Source organism: Sceloporus undulatus, chromosome 5 (assembly GCF_019175285.1).
Source record: "Sceloporus undulatus isolate JIND9_A2432 ecotype Alabama chromosome 5, SceUnd_v1.1, whole genome shotgun sequence".
In the NCBI taxonomy this organism is placed as follows: domain Eukaryota; kingdom Metazoa; phylum Chordata; class Lepidosauria; order Squamata; family Phrynosomatidae; genus Sceloporus; species Sceloporus undulatus.
The window spans coordinates 81,933,972-81,958,136 of NC_056526.1; the positions used below are offsets into that span (position 1 = coordinate 81,933,972).

The window sequence follows — 24,165 nt, forward strand, 5'->3', positions numbered from 1 at the left end:
GAGCGACTCTTGATACAACTGATTTAAATGTTTTACTTGAAGAACACATTTGTGTGGCATATTGTTGCAATGAGCCAAAAATATCAGATCTCAAGCAGTGATTTTAAAGAGAGAACCAGTTGGAGGTGCAAAACTGCTCTATTTCTAAGTGGAAATGGTTTGGGCAAGTAGCTAGCATAAAATGAAGAGGTTTTCAACAGATGCAAACAGTCCGTCTGTCCAGAGTTCTGTGGTGTTTCTGCTTGTTCTTTTTGTGACTTGAAAATGTCTTCATATTGTCTTACGCCCAGGATTTCAATTGGATAGAAACAAAAACTCTTCTGTTAATCAGAATTCACTGTATGAATTTAATCTTCTAGATAGTCAAAGAGCCTGAGGTTTGCCTAAATCCAATTGTTAATCCCTCCAGAGTAATCTACTGAAGCAGTGGAATTGCATAAGTGTTGTAATCATTCAGCAATTATTCAATGGGTCTACTCTAGTTTGGGCTAGCAACTGAATTTTGGCTAATACATACTGCAGTAGTCTTTTTCATATCCCCAATGAATAGTCCAGTCCATAACTTGCTTTGTGCTGCAGTGCAAGAAGAGGACTTGTGGTATGACTGAATCAGTTTACTTAAAGGTTTTGTTTTCTTTATTGTGGGAGGGGAATCCTAAAGGATGATGTGCCCGGAAGCATTTGAGCAATGCACTGATGAAATAAACGTATAAAAAGAGTACGTCAAGGAATACTCCTTTTTCTGTATTTGTGGTTTTTATGTAAGTAGTTTTAGACTGGTGGAAAGATTCAATGTGCAACTGTTGACCTGCACCCTGAAGTGGTAGATTCCAGGAAAAGTTTTATCGTTTCAGTCTGCTGAGTGCCTCTACGGTCCAGGTTATATTGGCATGAGAACACAAGCGCCATTTTGAGGCCCCTTGAATCGACAGATCACATTTCTGGCGCGTCACTTTTTCCCATTCCACTAGTCCATAACCCCCTAAGCTTAAGCCTGCTTTGTTCCTTCATTCGCTGTGAGCCAAAGTTGTAGCAAAGCACCATATGCTGACACCTCGGATCAGAGTAGCATCTTGTGTGTTGTTAACCCATCAAGACAACTCTACTTATTGATGACCCTATGAATGACGAAACCTCTAAGTAATCAACAGCCTTGCTCAGGTCTTGCAAACTCAGGGATACACACTTAGCCCCCATATTTTAGACTGCAATCCACAATCCAATCAATAGGATTATAATCTCCTACCATGTTGAAGCAGGCTCATTGAAGTCATAGACAAATTGGTGGGTTTAAAAGATTTCCTACATCTTGCAATAGGTAAAGTAGAGGCACTTCAGGACATTGAGATATTAATTTGTGAGTCACAGACACTAGAAGGCATCCAAGTAAAAAACAATGTGCATTCATGGCTTTCACTTGTAAATTAGACCGCACCAAAATACGACAGGTTTCCCATACAATCATAATGCCCAACTTCCCCCAATATGTTGAGAGAGACCCAACCATTTAAACTGTGTACCCATTCACACTCTGCATGTAATTTGCATTATTGCTATTTTAAATAGTATATTTTCAAAAACTGGAGTGTTGTCCAGTTGTGGACTCACAAGATCTCTGGTTATGATGTATATTTTATGGGTTCACAAGTTTTTCTTTCTATGAAGACCTAATTGTCAAGCAGTTTCTGTGATGGAATCTTTTTATAACAAGAATCACTAAGTTGGGAGATCCCTATCCCTGTTAGTGAATTTAGCCTTTAATATGTCATGTAACGAATGCCATAGATGTCAACTCTGTTCCTGTGACTGCCAATCAACCAGGGATTTGGAGGCAGAACGTTAAGATCTAAGATACCTATCTGTCCCCATGCATGAATACTCGTTTTGTGCAATGTGTGTGAATAATATTCATGATTGAATACAGAAATTAAGCTACAACTGGTGCCCTTTCAAAACAAATAAACTTGCTCATGACTTGAATAGTGTACTAAATTAGTCACTGTCATGGACCATTCCAAACACTTTCTACTTGAAGAATTAAGCAGGATATAAGAAAGTCGATGTATTCTTTAAAGACTAACGTTGTTTTTATTGTGGCTTTAAAACTAGCTATGTTTTTGTTATGGCTTTAGGTGGGCTGGTCATCTCTTTGCGCAAACTTATTGAAATTTGCCCAGACACTCTTCAGAGGTTAGGCATCTCCTCAAGATATTGGAAAGGACTGGGATGTGCTTGGTGTTCATCATAAGTATATTCATATTATTAAATATACACTGTGCGCAGTTTAGTTACTACAGAAACCATTCTCTTTTTTCTTCCATTTCATCTTATTCAGTTGCTCAGCAAATCAAAAGAAGATTACTTTTGTTAAAACATTTGGGCCAAAGATTGTTTGGATGCATGATCCAGATGCTCATTGAGACAGACAGCGGGCCCATGGTATCTGCTGGGTTTGGTTCCAGGACCCCATTTAGATACCAATATCCATAGATTTTATCTTTATTTCCCCTTGCTCAAGTCCCATTAAATACAATGGCATAGTAAATGGTGTTCCTATATCTAGGTTTATAGTTTTTTGTGGTTTTTCGGGCTATGTGTTTCAGTTCTAGAAGATTTCTTCCGACGTTTCTCCAGCATCTGGGGCTGGCATCTTCAGAGAATGCTTGCCTGGAAAGGAGCTGGGTATAAAACTGTGTGACCTGGAAAGGCAGGAGTGTTAGTTGCATGTGGATTGTGAATGGCAGGCCTCAGGTGAGAGGGGTCTGCAAAATAGGATTAGTCTCTTTGATAGTGCTTATTGTCTGCTGGGAGATTTCTCATTTGCATTGTTGAGTCTTTGTCTTGCTAATGTAATGTAATGTAAATAGTTTATTCGGTCTTTGACCAGTTAAAAAATAAAGAAAAGAAAACAGCATCAGTATAATTTAAAATATACATTGTCTTGCTATTTTTCAGGACTGGAACCAAATTTTTTTACTTAAGGGTTTCCTCTTTCCTGTTGAAATTGTCCAAGGTGTTTGTGGATTCAATGGCTTCCCTGTGCATCCTGACATGGTAGTGTTGCATGGTCCAGATTTCAGTGTGTTTCAAACAGTATTTTATGCCCGGATGTTTGTGCATGTTCTGCTACTGCATACCCATGCAGCTGCAGACCAAATCTACATATGGACCACCAAACGCAGTGTGCAAACAAGAATCAAGGAACATGGGAGACACTGCAGACTGGCCAGCCAGAAAATCACGCGGTAGCAAAACATGCCACAAACCATCCTGGGCATAAAATACTGTTTGAAAAACACTGAACATCTGGAACATGCCAACCACTACCATTGAACATTTGCTTGTTAACATTTTTTTGTGGAAACAGATTTAATAACAATAGAGATTTTTAAAAATTGAACTGTGCTTTAGGTACTCCTCAGGATCAAATATAGATTTTATAGTATGTAATAACATGCTCCTAGCATTTCCTAGTTAATTCTGAAAGCTGAGAAATATTACAACACCTGTATTATCACAGAGCTTTAAGGAAGTAGGGGAGGTATATTTCACTTCCCTCTTAAACAACTTTTCAGAAGGTTCAGTAAATGCCAGGGCAGCTTCCTCATTTTGTTCTGTTTTGTGGTGGGGTAATTTTTGTTTTGATCTACAACTCTTATTAGCCCCCAATCAGCTTAGATAGTTTCAAGTGATTATGAAAGTTAAAGTCATAGAATCATAGTATCATAGAGCTGGAAGAGATCATGGCTGAATCTGGACTGCAGAAATAATCCAGGTTGACACTGTTTAACTGCCATGGTTCAGTGGTATAGAAATCTGGCAATAGTTTTCAGAGACATTTAATCTTCTCTGTCAGAGAGCTCTGATGCCACAGCAAACTATAGTTCTGAGAAATCCATAGCAATGAGCCATAGCAGTTAAAGTGGTGCCAAACTGGATTATTTCTGCAGTGCAGATGCAGCCCAGAAGGGCAGTCGAGTCCAATCACCTGCCATGCAGGAATACACAAACATATGGAGGGCACTCACAACAAATGATCATCCAGCCTCTGTTTAAGTCTAAAACGTTTGTATGGGATTTAGTCTGAAACGATGTTCTACTACACTGTTAATCCAAATGGCCAATTTGTATTCCTTTTCTGCATATCTATCCCTCCCCCCTGAATGTTAGTCCCTGCTTCTTGCTCTTCTAGGGCATGTCTGCATGAGTCAAATATCATCACAGTCCAGACTATACAGGGCCCAATCTCTGATTCTGATGTGAACTGTCTTGTTGATGTATGGCCAGCTCAGCACTGAACCCACAGTGTACCACCCTAACAACTGAATTTTAAAATTCACCTTTTGCTCTGGAACTTCCCAGAAAATCAGGAGCTCACCAAAGCAATACAGGGTGACTGTTTACAACTTGTCCTGCTGTGCTGAGCCACTCCCTATGCCATCAGAATGAGGTGCCCAGATATATGATCAACACTGGGTGCCTTGTTTTTGGCCTCAGAGGGTGAGACATTGCAGGGTGGCAAATTTGGGCAGCATGTGAACACCTGCCCAGCAACACTCCAGAAAGCCTAGGTAGGGGGGGCACCTTTGAGGCAAGAATACTCTGGGCTGCTCCTAGAATATACTGGCCTGTGTGGACGTGGTCCTTGTTTGTAGTTTGACCATAGCCCACATGAGTTGTCTTGTGCCTCAAGGCTGAGCTGCTCCATTCTGATCATCAGGATACAGTATTTCAGAATATTTGTTCCTTCCTGAATCTGGAGTTTTGTGGAGTTGGATTTCTACTTATGAAATGGGAGTGAATTCAGCTGCCCCTTTCCCTACATCCTACAGATGGGAGACCCTCTGGAACAATGCAAGGCATTTTTAAAGAAACTGGGAATCCATTTTCTAACTCCATTAGTTTGTGAGTGCAAGCTTCTCTGTTACATGCAATCCTGACATTTGCACTGAAGTGAACTAATTTAAAAAAACAAAACAAAAACTTACCAAGGAATAAATGCAGAGTTGTATTTACACACAGCACTGTCCTAGCAATACTCCTAGCAATACAGTGGTGCCTCGGGTTACGAAATTAATTCGTTCCGCCGCGGCGTTCGTAACCTGATTTTTTTCGTAACCCGAAAAAGCCATAGGCGCTAGCGCTGGAAAGCTGCGTTTCGTGCGAAAAAGCGCCGAAAAGCACCAAAAAAATTTTTCGTAACCCGAAAAAAAAAACGTAACCCGGAACAGTTTTTTCCTATGGGATTTTTTCGTATCCCGGAAATTTCGTAAGGCGGTGCTTTCGTATCCCGGGGTACCACTGTAGTTGAGGTAGCTTCCAATCTGAATCGGTGTACTTGTTTCATAGATAACATTGTATATGCCAGTTGTCCAAAAGCTAGGACTGGCTGTCAATTTTGGCACACAACTACAGTATTATTAAAAAATGCCTTGGAATAGTATGGGAAGCTGTGTGGCTTCAGGGGTAACTGGAAGAAATAGCTTCCCTTCTTTGACTTACAGAAATCTCTGCTGGTCTCAAGCCCCCTTTCATGGCAAATGGGCACCAGACCTATCCTGGAAAGATGCTTCCATAAGTCACCTGCCCAGATCAGCCATAACATGCTCAGATTTGGTGTCACAAGGTTGGAAAAAACTTGTCTTATCCTATAATATCTTATTTACACATATTGAATGCTAGATTAATAAAGAGAGCCTTTGGGGAAGTTCCACCCTAGTATGTGAAATTGTTTTATTCTGGTTTGAATTTTTGTCTATAGCATGTCAGTGTGGTTCAGTTTGATGATACCAGGTGGCAGAACAGGTGCTGGTTTTTGCCCCTGGAGTATGCAGTGCAGAAGAATAAATATTGACAGAACACCATGGCAACTTAACAAGTTATCAAGATTAATTAGTGTTAGCTGCATATTTTATTTCTAAATGGCAGAAACCTGTTTAACAGTGGTTAAGTTACTCCTTCCACTATTATTTCAGATCAGTAGCCGGAAATATGAGGGTACTGTTATTGAACCCTGATATGAATCATTTCATTGCAAGACAGTTTTTATGTTATGTGTCATATAGATCAGTGCTTCATAAGCTATTAGAGGTGGGGGATTGCCATGGATTTCTCCCCCCAACCCAATGTGCCAGGGAAAAGCACTCAACCTATGACTTTCTTTCTTTCCTGGAAATTCACTATGGATCAACAGCGAATAGCTTGATAGAATAAATAAATAAATAATAATAATAAATAAAATCTTTATTTATATCCCGCCCTTCCAAAAAGATCAGGGCGGCTTACAATGTGCAACAAGTGCAAACAAGTACAATTTTAAAAACATATCAACAGCAATACAAATCTAAAAGAACAATAAAATAAAGGCCCCGATAGCCCATCCTCATGGCCACGGAAAGAGGAGGGAGGCCCACAGGATATTTAGTCGGGGAATGCCTGCTTGAATAGGAAGGTCTTAAGGTCCTTCCTAAATTGGGCCAGGGTGGAAGATGAGCGGAGCTCCGTGGGCAGCGTGTTCCAAAGGGCGGGGGCAGCTGTGGAAAAGGCTCTTCTAGAGGTAGAAGCTAACCTGGCCCCCGGCACCTTCAGCACCAGTCCATGGATGACAGTAGTACTGATATTGGTGCTTTTAAATGCATCGTATTTCACCAGTCTATGCTGGTGTGCTGGTAAATGAAAACGGTCATTTCATGAATATCATCCTGTACATTCACCTCTTTGCATTAGTATGGGAGCGAAAAATATTATGGTCAAATTAGGGAAGGCTGAATAGGATAGTAGTTTCTTAGCCCCACTAATCCATCTATCTATAATAGTTTGGGCAAAGAGTAGCACATGGGCTGTACAGGGCCTCCAAGGCCTTTTTTTTTTTTTTGTAGTCTTGTACCTTCCAGTTCCTCTTATGCAAAGTACAGTCAGCCCTCCATATCCATGGATTCAACCATCTATGGCTTGAAAATAATTTAAAAAAATATTCATGAAACAAACATTTTGCTACTTTAGATAAGGAACACCATTTTACTACCCCATATAAAATAGGCCTTGAGCATTTGGTATCCACGGGGGTCCTGGAACCAAACACCAGCAGATACCATGGGCCCACTGTATAGCTAATTTTGTGTTGCCCTTTATAATATGTTTAATGGGATTGTATTTGTATTTTTAATGTAGCCTCTGAAGAAGGCCAACTTTGTTAGAGGTAGAAATGTATTGGGCTTTTAAATCAATAAGCAATAAACAAATGACCATCTAGCAGCACATGGAGCCCTGTCTCATGCTTTGCTTTGGTTGAACCTCCCTTTGTGCTATATGCCTGATGGAAATTGTCCCTTCACCCTCTGACAGATACAATCAAGTGAAACCATTTTACTATTAAAATACAGCTATAGCAAGAGATGTTTTTGTTACCATATATACTTGTGTGTAAGTCTAGAAACTTCAGCCAAAAAAACGAACCCAAAAACCTGGGTTGACTTATCTATGGGTCAATGTAAATACTGTGCCTTAACTTATCAAAACCAGAATCATCCCCTTCTCTGAGTAGAGTGACAAAAGGCGAGAGCTTAGTCCATGCTGGAAGAACCTAAAAGAGGCAACAGCATCTTCAACTCTCTCTACCACAGTGCCATTTCTGGCCTTTTTGAATGCCTGGGCAAGAAAATGGTGGCACCAGCTCTTTGGTGCATCCCCTCAAGGAGCGCTGAAAGAGTAGAGGGAGTCAGTGCTTCTTTTAGGTTCTCCCAGGATAGACTAAGCATTCACCTTTCACCATTCTACTCAGAGAAGGGGATTTCAGTGGTGCTATTCCACCAGTGATGAATCAGGCTCTGAAGAATTTGAATAAGACATTTGTGTATGTTGGTCAGCTTTTCTAGGTTGAAATTAGGCAAAGTTATCACATTAAAGTTAAAGGCTGTAATTACTGCTAACATGGCCACCATTTTCTTTGACTTTATATCTTTTTTGACATGTGCACGTTTTCTTAGTCCTGCCCACATCTGGTCACCTCCCTCTATGCATCGCACTGCTGTGATTTACCAAAGTTCCCTCCTCATCCATCCAGCCTTCATCCATCCATCCTCATCCATAGTACAGTCCTCATCCAAACAGTTGTGTCTGTGGGAATTTTTTAAGTTCTTTGGCATCATTTTTCTTTGCATCATAATTTAAATCCTTTGTTACATGCCCCTAAGTTTTATCCCTGACTTTCCCATGGGTCATATCAAAAGTCATAATTTTGGCCCCAAAACCTACCCTACATTTTATACATGAGGTTGACTTATACTCGAGTATATATGGTACTTTCCATAAATGTTAATTGCCCTTGGCAAAAAGTAAAGCTAGCAGGGTTTTGAAGCGCTCCTAATTCAGGTTGCAACTGCAGAATTAATGCAGTTTGACACTATTTTAACTGTCATGGCTCAATGCTATGGAATTCTGGGATTTGTAGTTTTGTGAGATCGTTAGCCTTCTCTGTTGGAGAGCTCTGGTGCCCTAACAAATTACAAATCCCAGGATTCCATAGGATGGAACCATGACAGTTAAAGTGGTATCAAACTGCATAAATTTTGCTGCATGGCAGCAGCCTCAAACTCTTTAAAAGAATAACATGGACCAGTCATGATTACTTCTGGCTTCACTTAGCCAGAAAAAATGAAAGGCAATTATAAAGATTGAGAAACTTGGAAAATGTGGTGTTAATGTTGTTATAAAATTATAACAGTGTTTGGCTACATGAAAGGCTCTCTGAAAGTCCAAAAGAATATGGTAAATGCTCTTAATTTATGGCAATACCACATTTAGCTATTGAGATGCATTAGAATCCCCATATATCTTGTGATGCTCATTCAGACTCCTTTGGCTGTTTGTTACACAACGGGATCTCAGATATCTATGTATGTTGTTAGGCTTTTTTATACTGTGCAAAAAAAATTGTTTATTTTATGCTTCATCCAGTCTTTGCCTTTATGAACCAACATTGCATATTTTGGATCGACATCAAGTGTTTTTCTTTCCTCTTTACTTTAGGCACATTCTTAAGATGCTTAAGATCCACAATGCAAATGTAGTCCTCTCAACAGTTGGCCTCAAAGCATTAAATCTGCTTCTTTCTTCAGGTACTGTTTTTGCCTAATTAATATGATTTCTTAGGGCTGGATCATGCACTTAATGTTACCAGACTTCATGGAGTTTTGATGGTTTTATTTTTTTTCTTAACTTTTTACCAACAGAAACCTTTTATAGGGAGGCAAATTTGACTTCTTGTGTTTTTGCCATGTACAGTGGGCCCTTGGTATCCGCTGGGATTTGGTTCCAGAACCTCCCATAGATAACAAAATCCGTGGATGTTTAAGTCCCATTAGATACAATGGCACCATAAAGTGGTGTCCCTTATATAAAATGGCAAAATCAAGGTTTGCTTTTGGGAATTTATATATATTTTTGAATATTTTGAAACTGGATGCTTGAATCAGCGGGGGGAAAAAACTGTGAATAACGAGGGTTGACTATACAAGCAAATGAATAATTTCTCTCTTTTCTTAGCCATCCTTTATGCAATAGTTTCCTTTAGCCCAAGTTATAAATAAAAAGGACAGAGAGAGTGAGAATGGCAGTCCATGTATGTCCTATTCTTCATTAAGCCATTATAGTAGTTGACAGAACTAGTTCAAGCACAGTTAGATGGATCAGTGCAAGAAAGCCAGTTGGGCCCACAATATACTTTTAAAGCAGACCTTGGAAAATTGCTTTGAAGAAGAATGAGTTCCAGAGTATTATCCTGCCACTGAGAAGTTAAGCATGGATTCAGTATGTCATTGTATTATTCTTGAAAACAGTTGTCTGAGATTTGCTTAATATCCCTGAAGAAGGAAAGTGGTGTTGCGGAACCTTCTTAAATTTGGAAACAGCTCCACCATTGAAAGTAGGAATGAATATTGCTATTTTGAGCTTTATTCCCTTGCCCACTCCAGATAAATTCTGCATCCTGTCTGGTTGTGCAGATATGTAGTGTAGATGTAGATATAATCTGACTTAGTGTTTTGTCCTTGAATATACTTTCATTACATGTGATATTACCAAACAAGTTATTTAATGGCTAAGAAGAAATGCTATTCAGGTATGAAGATGCAATTATTTTTTGGTTAGCAAGTCTTTGTGAGTTCCCTCGGCATTCTGAATAAACAGATTAGGATTGTTGTGCCATTTAAGGCTGCATTCTGATATACATGGATCTAGGAGTACACTCAGGACAGTTAGAGTGGACATGGATTATGCTGGTGAAGACCAAATGAGAAAACCTTTAATGTGAGATAATGTGATGCTTGTAACATCAGGATTCTGGGAAGAAAATCGTATTTATCAAGCAAATAATCTGCGAATGTTCCCTTCTATTTATAGATGAAATTACACTTCTTCTCTTGGAAGAGGGGACTGATATATTTTTATTGGTATTTGATGCTATGGATACATTTTCTGATAATGAAGAGATCCAGAAATATGGATGTAAAGCTTTGCACATGCTTCTAGAAAAAGGTAAATACTGTAATCATATTTTTTTTATTCTTCAATTTTCTGTCAATATATGGTGAAATAGGAAAGGGTTTTGTGGGATAAGGTGTCCTGCAGAGCAATAGTTCTAGGGCTATTCTGAATCATTTTAAGTTTCTTATTTCCCATGTACTCTTGCCTTATCATTCAATAAAGCAGCAAAATAATTATTGGGAAGTAACAACAAGATAAATAGCTTGGAACTCCTTGAAGGTGTTTGAAAGTGTAGACACAGAGCAACAGATCTTTCCATCTTTTTTGCCAATCCTCTCGTTTGGGTGAGAAAGTGTCTTTCCCACACAACAGTCCAAAAGTATAGTGTATGACAGAAGGGATATGGATAAATCTTCTCACTATAAGTTTTTTTAACTAGCCTGCAAATAGATTACCAGCCTGTGTTTCTCTGCTGGTCATGGCTTCCCCCTTCTTTTCTCAGAATGAACACACATCCTACTAGCCTATCCATTTTGTTGGTAAAAGAATAAAATACAATTTCTGACTAGCAATCTACAAAATCTCTTCAGGTAATGCAACACAGGCCGAAAACAGTCAGCTCTAAAGGGGTGGCGTCATTCCGCCCCTTTGTGTGCTGGATCGGAGCTGCGGCAATCGCACGCCATAGCCCTGATCCAGTGTTTTTCTGGCGCAAAAAAGAAGTGGCAAAATACAGCTCCTTTTTGTGTCAGAAAAAAGACTTCCCCTTTGCTGCCACCGTGGCTCTCCTCTGCTCTTGCAATGCATGGCGTCTAATTACTGTACTGCAGAAGCGTTCCCATTTGGTCAGGCGAGTGGCGTGACTCTGGCTTGGGGTGGAGTCAGGGTGTGTGGCGTATGAAAGCCATGCCCCTACGCCACCTTTACGCCGGCTCTTACTATCAGTCTCCTTTCCCCCATACTCTCAGAATTCCAGGTTTGATTTAGTCCTCTGGTAGAAATACAGTGTATTGTAATGAAGGCAGTTTCCTGTTGTAAATATAATACTTGGTTAGTGAACGCTCTTTGATGATGTAATCTCTGCCCAACTTGTTATTCTCGTACATTTTCTACAATACATTGGCAAATACATTTGCCAAATAGAGGGGAAAATAGCAAATGTTTTTTTGAGCATTGTTACTGCTTTGCAGTTTCAGATCTGAAGAGTTCAATCTCTCTTCTGCTTCATTAATCTAAGTATACACACTCTCATCTTGTTTTATAAAGAGTAAAATCTAACTCTTGAAAGCAAACAAGTATGATAGATTTAATATATGGGATGTGTTGTGTGTGCTTCTGTTTGATACATGTCTTTGTGGAGCCTACAATTGAAAATGAACATTCCCAGTCGGAATTTGATACGGTGCTTCAGTCCCAACGTAGATACTTAAGGTTCTTGACAAATATTCCCTTCCCAACTGCAAATAACTTTGGAATTGAGTAAATAATAGCATTAGTGTGCTAAACTGGCCTGGTAAGGACACTTTCATTTTAGGAGCCAAATGGAACAGCTGTTAGTGGCAAATGGCAGTGGGAATAGCTATATTATATAATGGTTATAATGCTACTTTAATGGGAAAGGCCATATTATATAATGGTTTTAATGATACTCTCATGGTTTTAATATCCATCTCTGTATTAAGAATAGAGTATGTACAAGAGTTGTTGTGTTAAGAAAACACATTTGAAGGCATCCAAAAAAGGAGACTCCACCACCTCTATAGGTACTTGGTTCTGTTAATAATAATAATAATAAAATTTATTTATATCCCGCCTCTCTACAAAATGCAATTGGGGCGGCTTACAAGATTAAAATATACAGTTTACTAAAATAAACCCTCAACCCATCCCCCTTAAAATACAATTAAACAATGTAGAATTTAAAACATACTTAAAAACAATACAATAACTGTAGTAAAGTCAGAGAATAATACTGAACTGCTCTCAGTTTCAACAAGCACTTTCTAATGTTTAATCAAAATTTTCCTTTCTGTAACTTAAAACCATTAGACCTGTTTCTAGCCATGGTTACCAGGTACCATTTCTTACTTGCTAATTAGCTTACTTGCTGTTCACCGCTATGATCTTTGGAATAGCGGTATATAAATAAAACAAATTATTATTATTATTATTATAAATATTCCCTAATAACTCTTGATTTTATCATCCTTAAATTCGAACAAAGCTGAGAGTAATATCCTCCCCATTCTAGAAAGGGATCTGTGAAGGTAGAAAACTTCCTGACCTGCATAGCCAACCTGATAACCATACACTCTCAATAGTGCTAGACCTTTTGCTCTTTAGATACTGTATATACTCATGTATAAGTCTAGAAATTTTAATCAAAAAATTGACCCTAAAAACCTGTGTCGACTTTAATAAGTATTTTAAATAGGAACCATACCCATTATCTATCTTGGAAGCACTGAGTCCTCTCTATTATCTCATCTACACATGTACAAACAGTTAATGTCTGCTGGAAGTTTGTATGTTCTTTGACATTGTTTTCCTTTGCATCATCCTTTACATCCTTTATTACATGCCCCTAAATTTTACCTTTGACTTATCTATGGGTCATATCAAATTCTCTAATTGTGGCCCCAAAACCTGCCCTTGACTTATACATGAGGTTAACTTATAGTTCAGTATATACAATATATAAGAGAGCATAAAAGAAAAAAGGGGGAGATGATAAACCAAATCTGGTAGGAACTCTTCTAGTGTAAAGGGTAACCGAATGAGTGTAAAATGGAGTAGGGCCCATTACTCCAATGGCACCAGACATTGGAAGGCTTCTGATCTTGGATGCTAATCAGGGTCAGCCCTGATTAATACTTGGTTGGGAAATTGCCAGTGAATACTAGGTGCTGTAGGCTATATTTCAGAGGAAGCAACTGGCAAAGCCACCTCTACGGTATTCCTTGCCTAAGAAAACCTTATTCAATTCATGGGGTTGCCATAAGTCGATAATTTTCTTTTTTCAGAGTTCTTTTTCAAACCTCCTCCTGAGGGCTAAAGTTGCTCATTTTCTCCACAGCTTCACTCTTACTTTTTCTCCCCATTAGTCATCTGAATCCTGACTGCTACTTGTTCTTTTTTCCTCATGCTTTAAAGCAGGGGTGGGTGACTGTCAGATGGCTGGGGATCTTATTAACCTCTCAGGAGAACTTGGAGGACTCTTTTTTGCCCCGAAATGCCTCCAAATGGCCTCTAGGGCTCAAGGGGGACATTTTCATCACATTTGGGCCCCCTGGACCATTTTAAACCCAGGAAAGGCCATTTATTTAGTTATTTGAAAAGGAAATGTCCCCAGATCCAGGGAGCAAAATATAGTGAAAATGCCCCATAGTGGCTGTTTGGGAGCATTTGGGCCAAAAATATTTGTTTGAAAAATACATTGATTTTTTTTTTTACCACTGTGTAGCTATTGGGATCTGTATGTGGTCCATACTTTGCCCTGCTTTAGAAAGCCTAGGTTTCCTTTGACTGAAGACAAGACTTCTATAACCCATGTGAAGAAGAGATCAAAGACAATATCAAAATACACACTTGCACTATCCTTGTTTATTGCTACAAATATAGTTCTTTTAAATATACCCAGGATCTTATATCTATACCATATTTCTATCTTTTTTTAAAAAATGCAGTTCCAGATGAGCAGCTGATGGAATTTGTTGAGGACAAAGACCACATGATTATACTAAATGTGTTTAAAAAATTTCCAGAGAAAGAGAACCTAGTACTTCTTGCGCTTTTGTCTTTGCATTCATTAGCTGGACCACGTAAGTATAGTTGTTTTAATATTTGGAGTGCACAGAGAGTGAGTGTGTGCACTAATGAGTCAATCACTTCCTATTTTGACACCATGAACTATTTCCTATGACTATGCATAGTCATAGTCAAGGAGATAGTCAAGGAGATCTCACTGGTCAACTCTGATTAGTGTTTGACATCTAACAATGATGTTCTCAACATGGGCATGTTTTGAACTGCAGCATGGTATAATATAGTAGATTTTGTTGGACTGCTGCTTTCATCAGCCCTAGCCAGCATAGCCAATGGCACGGGATCTTGACATTTGCAGACCACATTTCCCATCCCTGATATGAAGTATCACAGCTTAGTGATGTAACTCATTCTTTGCATGAAATAAGTCTCTGCCTTGGGCAGCTGCTGCTGTAGTCAGTGGTGAAGTAGCTGGTCTGGCTTGGTATAATGTTCCAAATGCAGAAATGCAGACAGGGCATCTGGAATGGAGATGCGTGGATTTCTGTGTGTCACACTGCTGTCAAAGGCACAGGAGCAGGGCTGGTAAGGTGCAGACCTAAGAATGAGGATGTTTTTTTTTTCTTTCCCCCTCCTCTGCCTTTCCCCAGTGCACTCCATTTTTTCTTTTTCAGAAAAGCCTTTGTTTCTCTTCTAAAGTGAGCTGCTTAAAGTCTGATTAACTTGACTGGATATATTCTTCCATGGCAGTATAATTTCTGTGTTGAGTTGCAGTCATGCCAATTTCTCATTTGTAAACTAAAGGCGGTAAAATTTATTTTTTTGTGATACAGTCTCAAAAATGGCTTATCATTGCAATAGACTCGTGAACAATTGACTTACAGTAAAGCAGTGTCTAGTTCAAGACAATATGGTAAAATTCTTCTCAGTTGGGTGTGTGAGCCTTAGAAATGATTGCTGCTGGCACCATGTCCTGCCTGCCCACAGCTGGCATACCATAGCTAATGAAAGACCTTTCAAAATAAAGGTTTCTCAGAATTCTGTCCTGAATATCTTGTGCTCCTAAACTATTATGAAGCTTCTGTACAGAATGCACACTTGAGAACACAGCTACTCTGGTTTAACAGTAAAAATCCATAAGTTGATTTTTAACTGCTCACAGTTCAGGATAGCAATTATTTCAGAGGCTTAGAATGGGCTGCAGTTCATTGGTACTGTACATGCTATATGTGTAGAAGGATGCCAGCTTCAGTGCTTGGCATCTTTAGTTATAGGTTCCTGATACTCCTGAGTGCAGTGTTTCCTCTCAATATAGATCAGAAACAAGGAAACTTCAACCCTCCTGATGTTTGGATTTCAACTCCTGGAAGTACCAGCCAGCATAGGGAATACTTAGGGATTATGAAAATTGTGGTCCAGAACATCTGGTGACTGGATGGGAAAGGTTCTTTATACCTATTATAGACAATATAGAGCTAGATGAGAAGTACAGGTATATCCTGGTCAGTTCAGTGAGGCTTGCATAGGACTGTACTTTCCAGAAAGTTACTAGTACTACTAAACAATTATAAGTATAAACAATTCAGCTGTATATTTTTTTATGTTATCAACCTACCAATAAATGAAATTTTGAAAATGGAAGAAAATGTTAAATAAATAATTTATTTAATACAAAAAAAAAGGGGGGGGGGAAGCAATAGGAAAAATTCAGACCATTATACAGCTTGAGTCTCAAAATAAAAGGATAAGATGCAGTCCTATAAATTAGATATCCTTTTAGCGTCTCAGCCCTAACTGCTGCTATGCAATTCTAGGTCTTTTGCTGCTATTATCCGTCCTCACAGCTATTGCAGGATGAAGTCTGCCTTGAGTGTCTGTGCTGCAATTCTCTTTGCGACTGTTTTGTAGTTGGTGTTTTGGAACATTCTCCCTGTTCTTTCCACTGTCTCTTTCATTTCTCAAAGCTTTCCTTCAAATTACATCAGATACACACAAAATATTCTTCTCAGAATTTCCTATGGATCTTCCTTAGGAAAAAAAGGCTGGTGCTTCCTGGGGTACACTTAACAGTTTACATAACAGTAAACATTATGTGAAATGAAGGGAAAACAAAAGTAATTTAAAAAAATATTGGATGCTTAGTGAATTTTATGCATTTGGAACTGTGCATTTTTTCACCTATAGGCTGCGTGGGAGAAATATGTACATAACGTTTGCATGTGGTGAAAAATATGATTCTCTTTCTAAATGTCCAACCTAACCCAATTGTTTTGTTTATTTGTATTTACCTGCATATATGTTTTCTTTAAAATTATTTCCTCTACACCAACCATGTAGTGAATTAATGATATTTTTCTAAGGTTTTGAACTCTTCATTTAAAGCAGTACTGGGGTCTTCCTTGGACCTCCAGATGTTTTTGGACTTGCCACATTACTGCACTACACTCTTACTGTGCTGCTTTTCTGCTTTTACTGCTCTGGCTGCCTCCTGTTGCAGTCCATTGAGGCCTAAGAGGTCTCTAGCTGAGTTCTCTAAATGTGCCTCCCTCAACTGCAAATCCCAGAATGCAGCAGGAGGCAGCCAGAGCAATAAAAATGGAATAGCAACTCTATAATAGTGTAGTGTGGTAATCTAGTTTCAGAATTTCCAGCAATCATGCCTAATGATACGGGATTATGGGTATTGTATTGGAAGACCAGAAATTTCCCAGCTGTGATTTAAAGATGCCTCTGAAAGAAAACGTTCATTGTGTAACACATCTGTCAGTTTAAAAACAAAGTGTGTACAATCAAGTCAGATGAATCTTATGTTCTTTTCATGCTGTCTTTAGCTAGCAATGTGGAAGTGCTTATGTCTGGAAATGTGAGGTGTTACAATATCATAGTTGAGATGATGAAAACATTCCCCAAGAGTGAGCCAATTCAGGAAGTGAGCTGCTGCTTGTTGCACAAACTTACACTGGGTAAGTCCTGAAATAAGAATTTTCTGCCTTTAGTTTATTTAGAATATTATAATACTGCCTGCTGAGAGAATTAACGTGTGGAGGAAGATATGTAGCGTCTGAACTTCTGTCTTGTAAGATGGATCTTGATGCTTGCTGACAATCATCTTTTGAATTTCTAAGGAATTTTAGAGAGTGCTTGGTTAGAAAAGCTGCAGTTATAAGGCTTCAAACCCCAGTGAATTCACTGAAGCACTGTGTGCACATTCAAAATGTTCATCAACTTGTCTGAAGTAATTGACAATTTTCTCATCCTGTGTATGAGAAGAATACACTCAAAAGAGATCTATTCACAATTGTTTATGTAATTTGGTTTGCATGCTTTTTTATTTCATAAAGAAAACATTACCTAACATACCATATATATTTGTACTTCTTGTAGGATGTTGCTCATATAACTATAATGTTGGCTTCAGTATTCTGAATTTGACATTGTGAACCCGCAGTCCTATACAAACTTAAGCCCCATTGAAAGTAATGAGGCTTATTGTTGTTGCTGTTGTTGTTACTGTGTGCCTTCAAGTCATTTCTGGCTTATGGTGATCCTAAGGCAAACCTTTCATGGGGTTTTCTTGGCAAGATTTGTTCAGAGGAGACTTGTCATTGCCTTCCCCTGAAGCTGAGAGCCTGTGACTTGCCACAAATGCAAATACAAAAAGTGCTTCTGCAGAAGAATCAGTATGAAACAATAGCTCTGACATCTTCTTTCTTCTTGGCCTTTCCCTGCAGTTGCCAGTTTCTGTCAGTCTAGTTCGTGTACCCAAATGCTCACATTCAAACAACTGACAGAGCAAAATTTATGTACCAAATCTTGTCATAAGCTTTCTTGCCAATTTTCTCACTTCAGTCCACAGCAAAACTCTGCAATATGTGTACAAAATTCATGCATTTTGTGTTTGTCAGTTATCTATTAAAATCTCCTCTCACCACCAGAAAACTTTTTCAATATCCTGGTATTGAATGATGTACATGAAGTCATTGTGGAGGCTGTTGAAAAGTATCCTACAAATGCAAAGCTACAGGCTGCAGGCCTTAGTTGCTTGGCTCTTCTCAGTAAGTAATAACAAACCTTGAAATGAAGTAGGTTTCTCAACAGTATCTATAGTTTGGTTTTATGTGATTGCAGAGCTGTGTGGCCAGCAGCTTTGCTCAGAGAAAAATTCTAAAAGGTCCTGAATCCATTTCTCAAAAACCTTACATTACATTTATGAGCGTGTTTTGTATTTGTTCTCTAGATCTTTGAGCATCTTTTGAATTTCTTTAGGAGAACATGCCTTGTATCACACTTCAGTGTACTGCCAAAGAACAGTTGCTGAAAACCATGTCCTCTTGGTGAATCATTCATAGTCCCATCTATAACATGTCAGTGTACCCAACCTTGTTCCTCCCAGAATATTGTTGACATCTCTATGTTCAAAGCTGCATGCAATTTTCAGCCTAATAGCCGAGATCTGTGTGGTGAATTCTCCTACAGGTTATTGGTGCTATACCTGTGGCAACCTAATACTTATATCCCTCTTCTTTGATTCTCTTTCCAGACTCTTAGCAGCACCTTCATCTTTACATCAGTCTGGTTACCTAAAAGGTTACCTGTATTTTGTGAACCCAGTCCCTGTCAGCTACTCAATCTACATCCCCTCCCTTTCTTTAACCCTCCCCAGCCTCCTGAGACTGTGGGAACTCATTTAAGTGCTATATGACCTTTTGCTTAAAACCCCCATTAACTGGTCCTCTGCGTCTCTTTAAAAATACTTCTCTAAGTCTGTAGCATAGAAGGTGTTTAGTTTTTAAGGCACTCAAGAATATGTTATGTTCTGTGCAGGCTATGAACATTACTTCTAAGAATCCCATTCTATTTTCACTTCTATATGCTTTAATGCAATTCAGTTTGTCCTATTCCACTCTGGTGTAACTTCCTAATCTAAGCAGAGCTGTAGTTAGATCCAACTGGATAGACTTATAGGGAGAATGCAAGGATGTGAATAGGGAAGTGGAAATGACTGTGGATCTGAACTTTCTTTCTCTCTCTTGCTTATAATATAAAATAAATCCACAGATGTTCTTCTGACAGCCTATTAACTTTCTTGAATAGTGGCTTGTTATCTTGGAGATATACTCATTTCAAAGGCTGAGCAGCAAAACCTCTGACTGGAAATCTTTCCTGTATTACATAGTCTCAATGACCATGAATTGAGTTTGGTTGTTACTTCACTGAACTCCTAGAATCCCCCAGGCAGTTCTAGCAATTATGACAGTAATGACAAATGGGTGCCTGGAACAGAAGTAAAATCTTTTGCAAATTATGATTACTATGTTTCATCACTTTTGCTAATCTCTACTACAGTGTGAAAATAAGTGGATATTCATGTTCTCAAAAACACACACAAATTATAACTCTTCCCTGCAGCAGAAACAATATTTTTAAACAGAGATTTGGAAGAAAAAAAGGAGGAAGAGAAGGAAGAAAAAATATATTGGTTTGAAGCCTGTTACAGAGCATTAAAATTGCACCGGAAAAATACAGATGTCCAGGTAAGAAGCCAGCAAATCATGAGAAGGGTCTCCAGAGGCAGTGGTAGGCTCATAATTGACATATTTTGTTTAAATTTTAACCAGAAGAAGCAACCATCATTTTGGGGGACAGCCTCTATTTGAACATTTATTTACTTCTAAGCTGTGCAGTCATGTTTTACAATCCTCAGTATGTCTTGTTCTTACAAGAGACCTGTTAGGCATGCATTTTACTGTTACATTTATTTTACTGGTGGGGAGCTAAAGCTCAGAGTTATTTGCTTAAGTGCACATCTATCATAGAGGGATGCAATACTAAGGCAGGCAGAATAGTCTGAAAGGACCAGGTACGGGGAACTTTTGGAATTCCTCTATAAAACATGGGTTTAAATTTCCTCTCTCTCTCGGTTTACCTGCAGTCTAGTCTACAGGATTCAGGAGTGGTTTATAAATTAGAAATGTTCCAGTTTTGCATTCCACCTTATTATCATTTAAAAAGAAAAGCCATTTTTGTACTTTGATTAAACAATGAGCTGGCAGGCCACTTGCACATACACTTGCATAGATTTAGATGACCAGTGGTTTCATGCAATGGCTTGTAAGTCTGCTCTTATACTGGACCTGCTGTCTTGATGCAAGGGAGTCTAGAACTCTTATCATATTGGAATCTGTCATCTGGGAATCTCATCTACTAAGCTCTGAGCTCTTGAAGAAAGAGCTACTTCCAAATGTAACAGCTAAGCCTTACAGGAGCCACAGTAGTAGTTCACACCATCATTTTCAGTCTTTTGGTGAATCTTCTGTGTTTCAAAGAATTCCTAGTCAAACAAGGAATATTCGGAAAATGAAATATGTGAGAGGATAATGAATTTGCTTTTTGAGACTGTGAAACGTTGCAGTTTCTAACATATTTTTATAAAATTGTATATTTCAATGTTAAAAAATTTTGAAGCAAATAGCCAAAGAATAAAACAATAAATATACTTTATATAGAGAATAAAAACCATTAAGTTATATCTAATTATAAGTTTGAAAGCCACTGGTTATTAGAAGAGAAGCAAAATAATTCATTATATCAAGTATAATTCTATTTTTTTCAAGTTGTTATGATTTACTGTCCAGTATAATAAAAAAGAGTCCCATATTAAATTAAAAATAGTCTTTGTTTGCCTGGTTTCATTTGCTTCTAATATATGATATCATTCTTTTAATTTAGCCACAAACCTTACTTTGGTTTCTGAGGTTTGGTTTGGAAATCAGCTAAAATCTCTGCTATCTCTTTGTGTCAGGAACAATTAAATACTGTATAATAGGAGACTGCAAAGATATATAATTGACTATCAAAGTCAGAATTTCCCATGACATGACTAATTAGAAAAGACAGTGATGTTTGGAAAACTAAAAAGCAGTAGGAAAAAGAGAAGACCACATTACAAGTGGATAGATTCAATCAAGGAAGTCATAGCCCTGAGTTTGCAAGACATAAGCAGGGCTGTTGATGAAAGCGTAACTAGGAGATCTCTCATTAATAGAATTGCCATAAGTTGAAGTCAACCTGACGGCAGTTGACAACTAGGAGAGATATAAGAGGATTATCAGACACACTTAGGTTGTTTTGTCATTACAACATTGCTATTCAGAATGTGGCATGATAAATTATTTAAAACTAAAAAAAATCATACAGATATCCTTGTAAGTTTTAATGCTTGCACGATTGCTATGAATTATAAGATTAATTATTTTTGGTATAATTTTAAAATGTTTACCTTGCATATATTTACCAAATAGTTTCTCCATTTGTTTCATTTAGGAGGCTGCATGTTGGGCTTTGAACAATCTGTTTATGTACCAGCAAAATCTTCATGAGGAGATTGGAGATGAAGAGAAAAAGTCAGTAGGTTTAATTGTTTGAAATTAATGGCTCAAGATACATATGTTGTTTCTGTTTTTTAATCTTTAATCTTAACCATCTGAGTTAAAACTGGGAGAAGGAGAATGCCTTAAGATAGATGACAATGGAGCTGTTGTTTCATATATTAATGTCTTTCTGAGATGTTTATTAATATTCCTGTTGGGAAAACAATAAAACATAATGAAGAAATAACCCTATGAACAACCCTGCCTTTTCTTTGTGCATCAGGTTGGCTGTCCAACCTAGAGCAAAAAAGCCATTAGGTGTTTTTTCTGACTGGCTTTGGAGGCTTATCAGGTGCAGGTTGCAGGTAAGCCTCCAAAGTGCAACAAGAGCCACCAAGCTGCTGTTTCCATACCAGCTTGTATATCATTGAAAGAGAGCTTTTTGTGATGATGCAGGTACCAGTTTTTTTTTTTTAAGATAAGCTAATTTAATATAAGGAACTTTACATCTTCTCTGTGTATCCCTCCCAATGCCTCTCTGGGGAGTCCATGAATAGAGATGGGATAGAGTTGCTCAAAATCATATGGATGTCTCACCAGTTTGGATGGTGATCCTGACAAGCAGAAGCTTAGAGTCTGCCCCACATTTTTAGGAACTGTCTCAGTTCTCAGGAGGTTTTTTGTGAGGAGATGTTGGAAGTTACTGCAGACAGAAGGAAGTTAAGTTAATGAATGTTAGAATTCAAGTCTTACTGTATATACTCATGTATAAGTCTAGAAATTTTAGTCAAAAAATTGACCCAAAAAACCTGAGTCAACTCATTCATGGGTCAATGTACGTACTGTACTTTAACGCTTTTTTTTTTAAAGTAACCACCCCCTGGTGAAAGGAAGAGTGAAATCTGTCCTGAAAGCACTGACCCACTTTCATCCATCCAGCCTTTAGTATGAGCACAAACAGTTACACTTGCTGAAATTTTGTATGTTGTTTGGCATTGTTTTCTTTTGCTGCATCCTTTAATTCCTTAATTCATGCCCCTAAGCTTTATCATCATCTTATCCACGGATCATTTCAAAGTCCATAATTTTGGCCCCAAAAACTTGCCCTTGACTTCCACATGAGGTCAGCTTATAGATGAGTTTTTACAGTATATTTTGCATGCTTTCTCCAACATCATTGTTAGTAACAGTGCAATCCATCATTCAAAGATGCACTGGCTATAGGAGGTTAGGAATGCATTAGAGCTTCTCATGCAAGTTGAAATGAACATTTGTTAGTTGAACTGCTCTTATGCCATCATGACCTCCTCCTTCTGGCTGGTTTTGGAGATCAGCTGCCATAGGGATCTTCCAGCACAACTGCACTTACAGATAAGATTAGCTAGCAAAAAGCCAAAAAAGATTGGAGGAGGGGTGAAGTAAGGGAGGCACTGAGTTACTCCAGATCCAAAAGCTGGCCATTCCAAAAACATAGACACTATAACCTGGTACAGACCGGTGCTTTGTGTGGGCCTGGAGCCAAAGTTAGGGTTAGGTAGGGGTGGGCGCCCACACGCACCCCGCCCTACTGTTGGCATATAGGTGCCGTTTTGCCGCACCTCCATCTACATGGGGCACGCAACTACAATGTCCACATAGCGCCACACCGCATGGACATAATGATCGCATGCGAGGCGCCAATGGTGCCCCACGTGCAGCATAAAAAGAACCCATTGGGCACGGGTTCTTTTTAGGCCTCCCGGAGGCCACACCATTTGTCTGCAGCAGCCTCCATCCAGGGCAGAAAGGGACAGAGTCTCGCCACTCCTTTCTGCCAGTCTGTATCCCCCCTATAACAACACAAAGTTGGGTCAGGGCCACCATAATTCTAAGTGATTTCCAATATCTCTCAGTTGGGAGGGAAGTTGTTTCATTTTAGCCTAATGTCAACACAGCTTCATTTAGCCCAGTACTTCTCAAATAGTGGGGCGCGCCCCCCAGGGGAGGCGCGAGGCTCCGTAAAGGAGGGCTCGTTTGACCTCGGCAAATACACTGGTGCCTCGGGTTACGAAATTAATTCGTTCCGCCATTCCTTTCGTAACCCGAAAATTTCGTAACCCGAAACACTTTTTCCATTGAAAATAACTAATGCGTTCTATGACCTCAGACTGAACCTGCAAGTCAAAACAAAGGTACAATAGAGGCCTATTAAGCTAAGTACCCTACAATACAAGTTGCCTGAGGCACTAAAGAGCTTAAGAATGACTTGCAGGTCCATTCTAAAGTTTCTAAAGGATAAAGAAAAAAAGTTTTTGACTTATCTTTGCTGGTCCTGGCATCTCAGAGTGAGGCAGGAGGAGGAGGAGGAGGAGGAGGGGGTGGCAGCCAAAAAACCAAATTTAAACCCAGACAACCAATTCAACCAATTTAACCAATTCAACCAATTTAACCAATTCAACCAATTTAACCAATTTAACCAATTCAACCAATTTAACCAATTCAACCAATTTAACCAATTCAACCAATTTAACAAAGTTAACCATTTTAACAAAGTTAACCATTTTAACAA

The 24,165-nt window shown here is 38.7% G+C and overlaps 1 protein-coding gene across 1 annotated transcript in view; it reads left to right on the forward strand.

Annotated features, from left to right (window-relative positions):
* Window positions 1-24,165, forward strand: part of LRRK2 (leucine rich repeat kinase 2) — a 97,955-nt gene that overhangs the window by 3,543 nt on the left and 70,247 nt on the right. Inside the window, 10 exon segments of the mRNA XM_042469621.1 lie at window positions 2,133-2,153; window positions 2,156-2,200; window positions 2,202-2,245; window positions 9,028-9,116; window positions 10,399-10,533; window positions 14,169-14,303; window positions 17,079-17,210; window positions 18,183-18,302; window positions 19,657-19,781; window positions 21,571-21,650. Of these exon segments, the coding sequence (XP_042325555.1) occupies window positions 2,133-2,153; window positions 2,156-2,200; window positions 2,202-2,245; window positions 9,028-9,116; window positions 10,399-10,533; window positions 14,169-14,303; window positions 17,079-17,210; window positions 18,183-18,302; window positions 19,657-19,781; window positions 21,571-21,650 (926 nt within the window).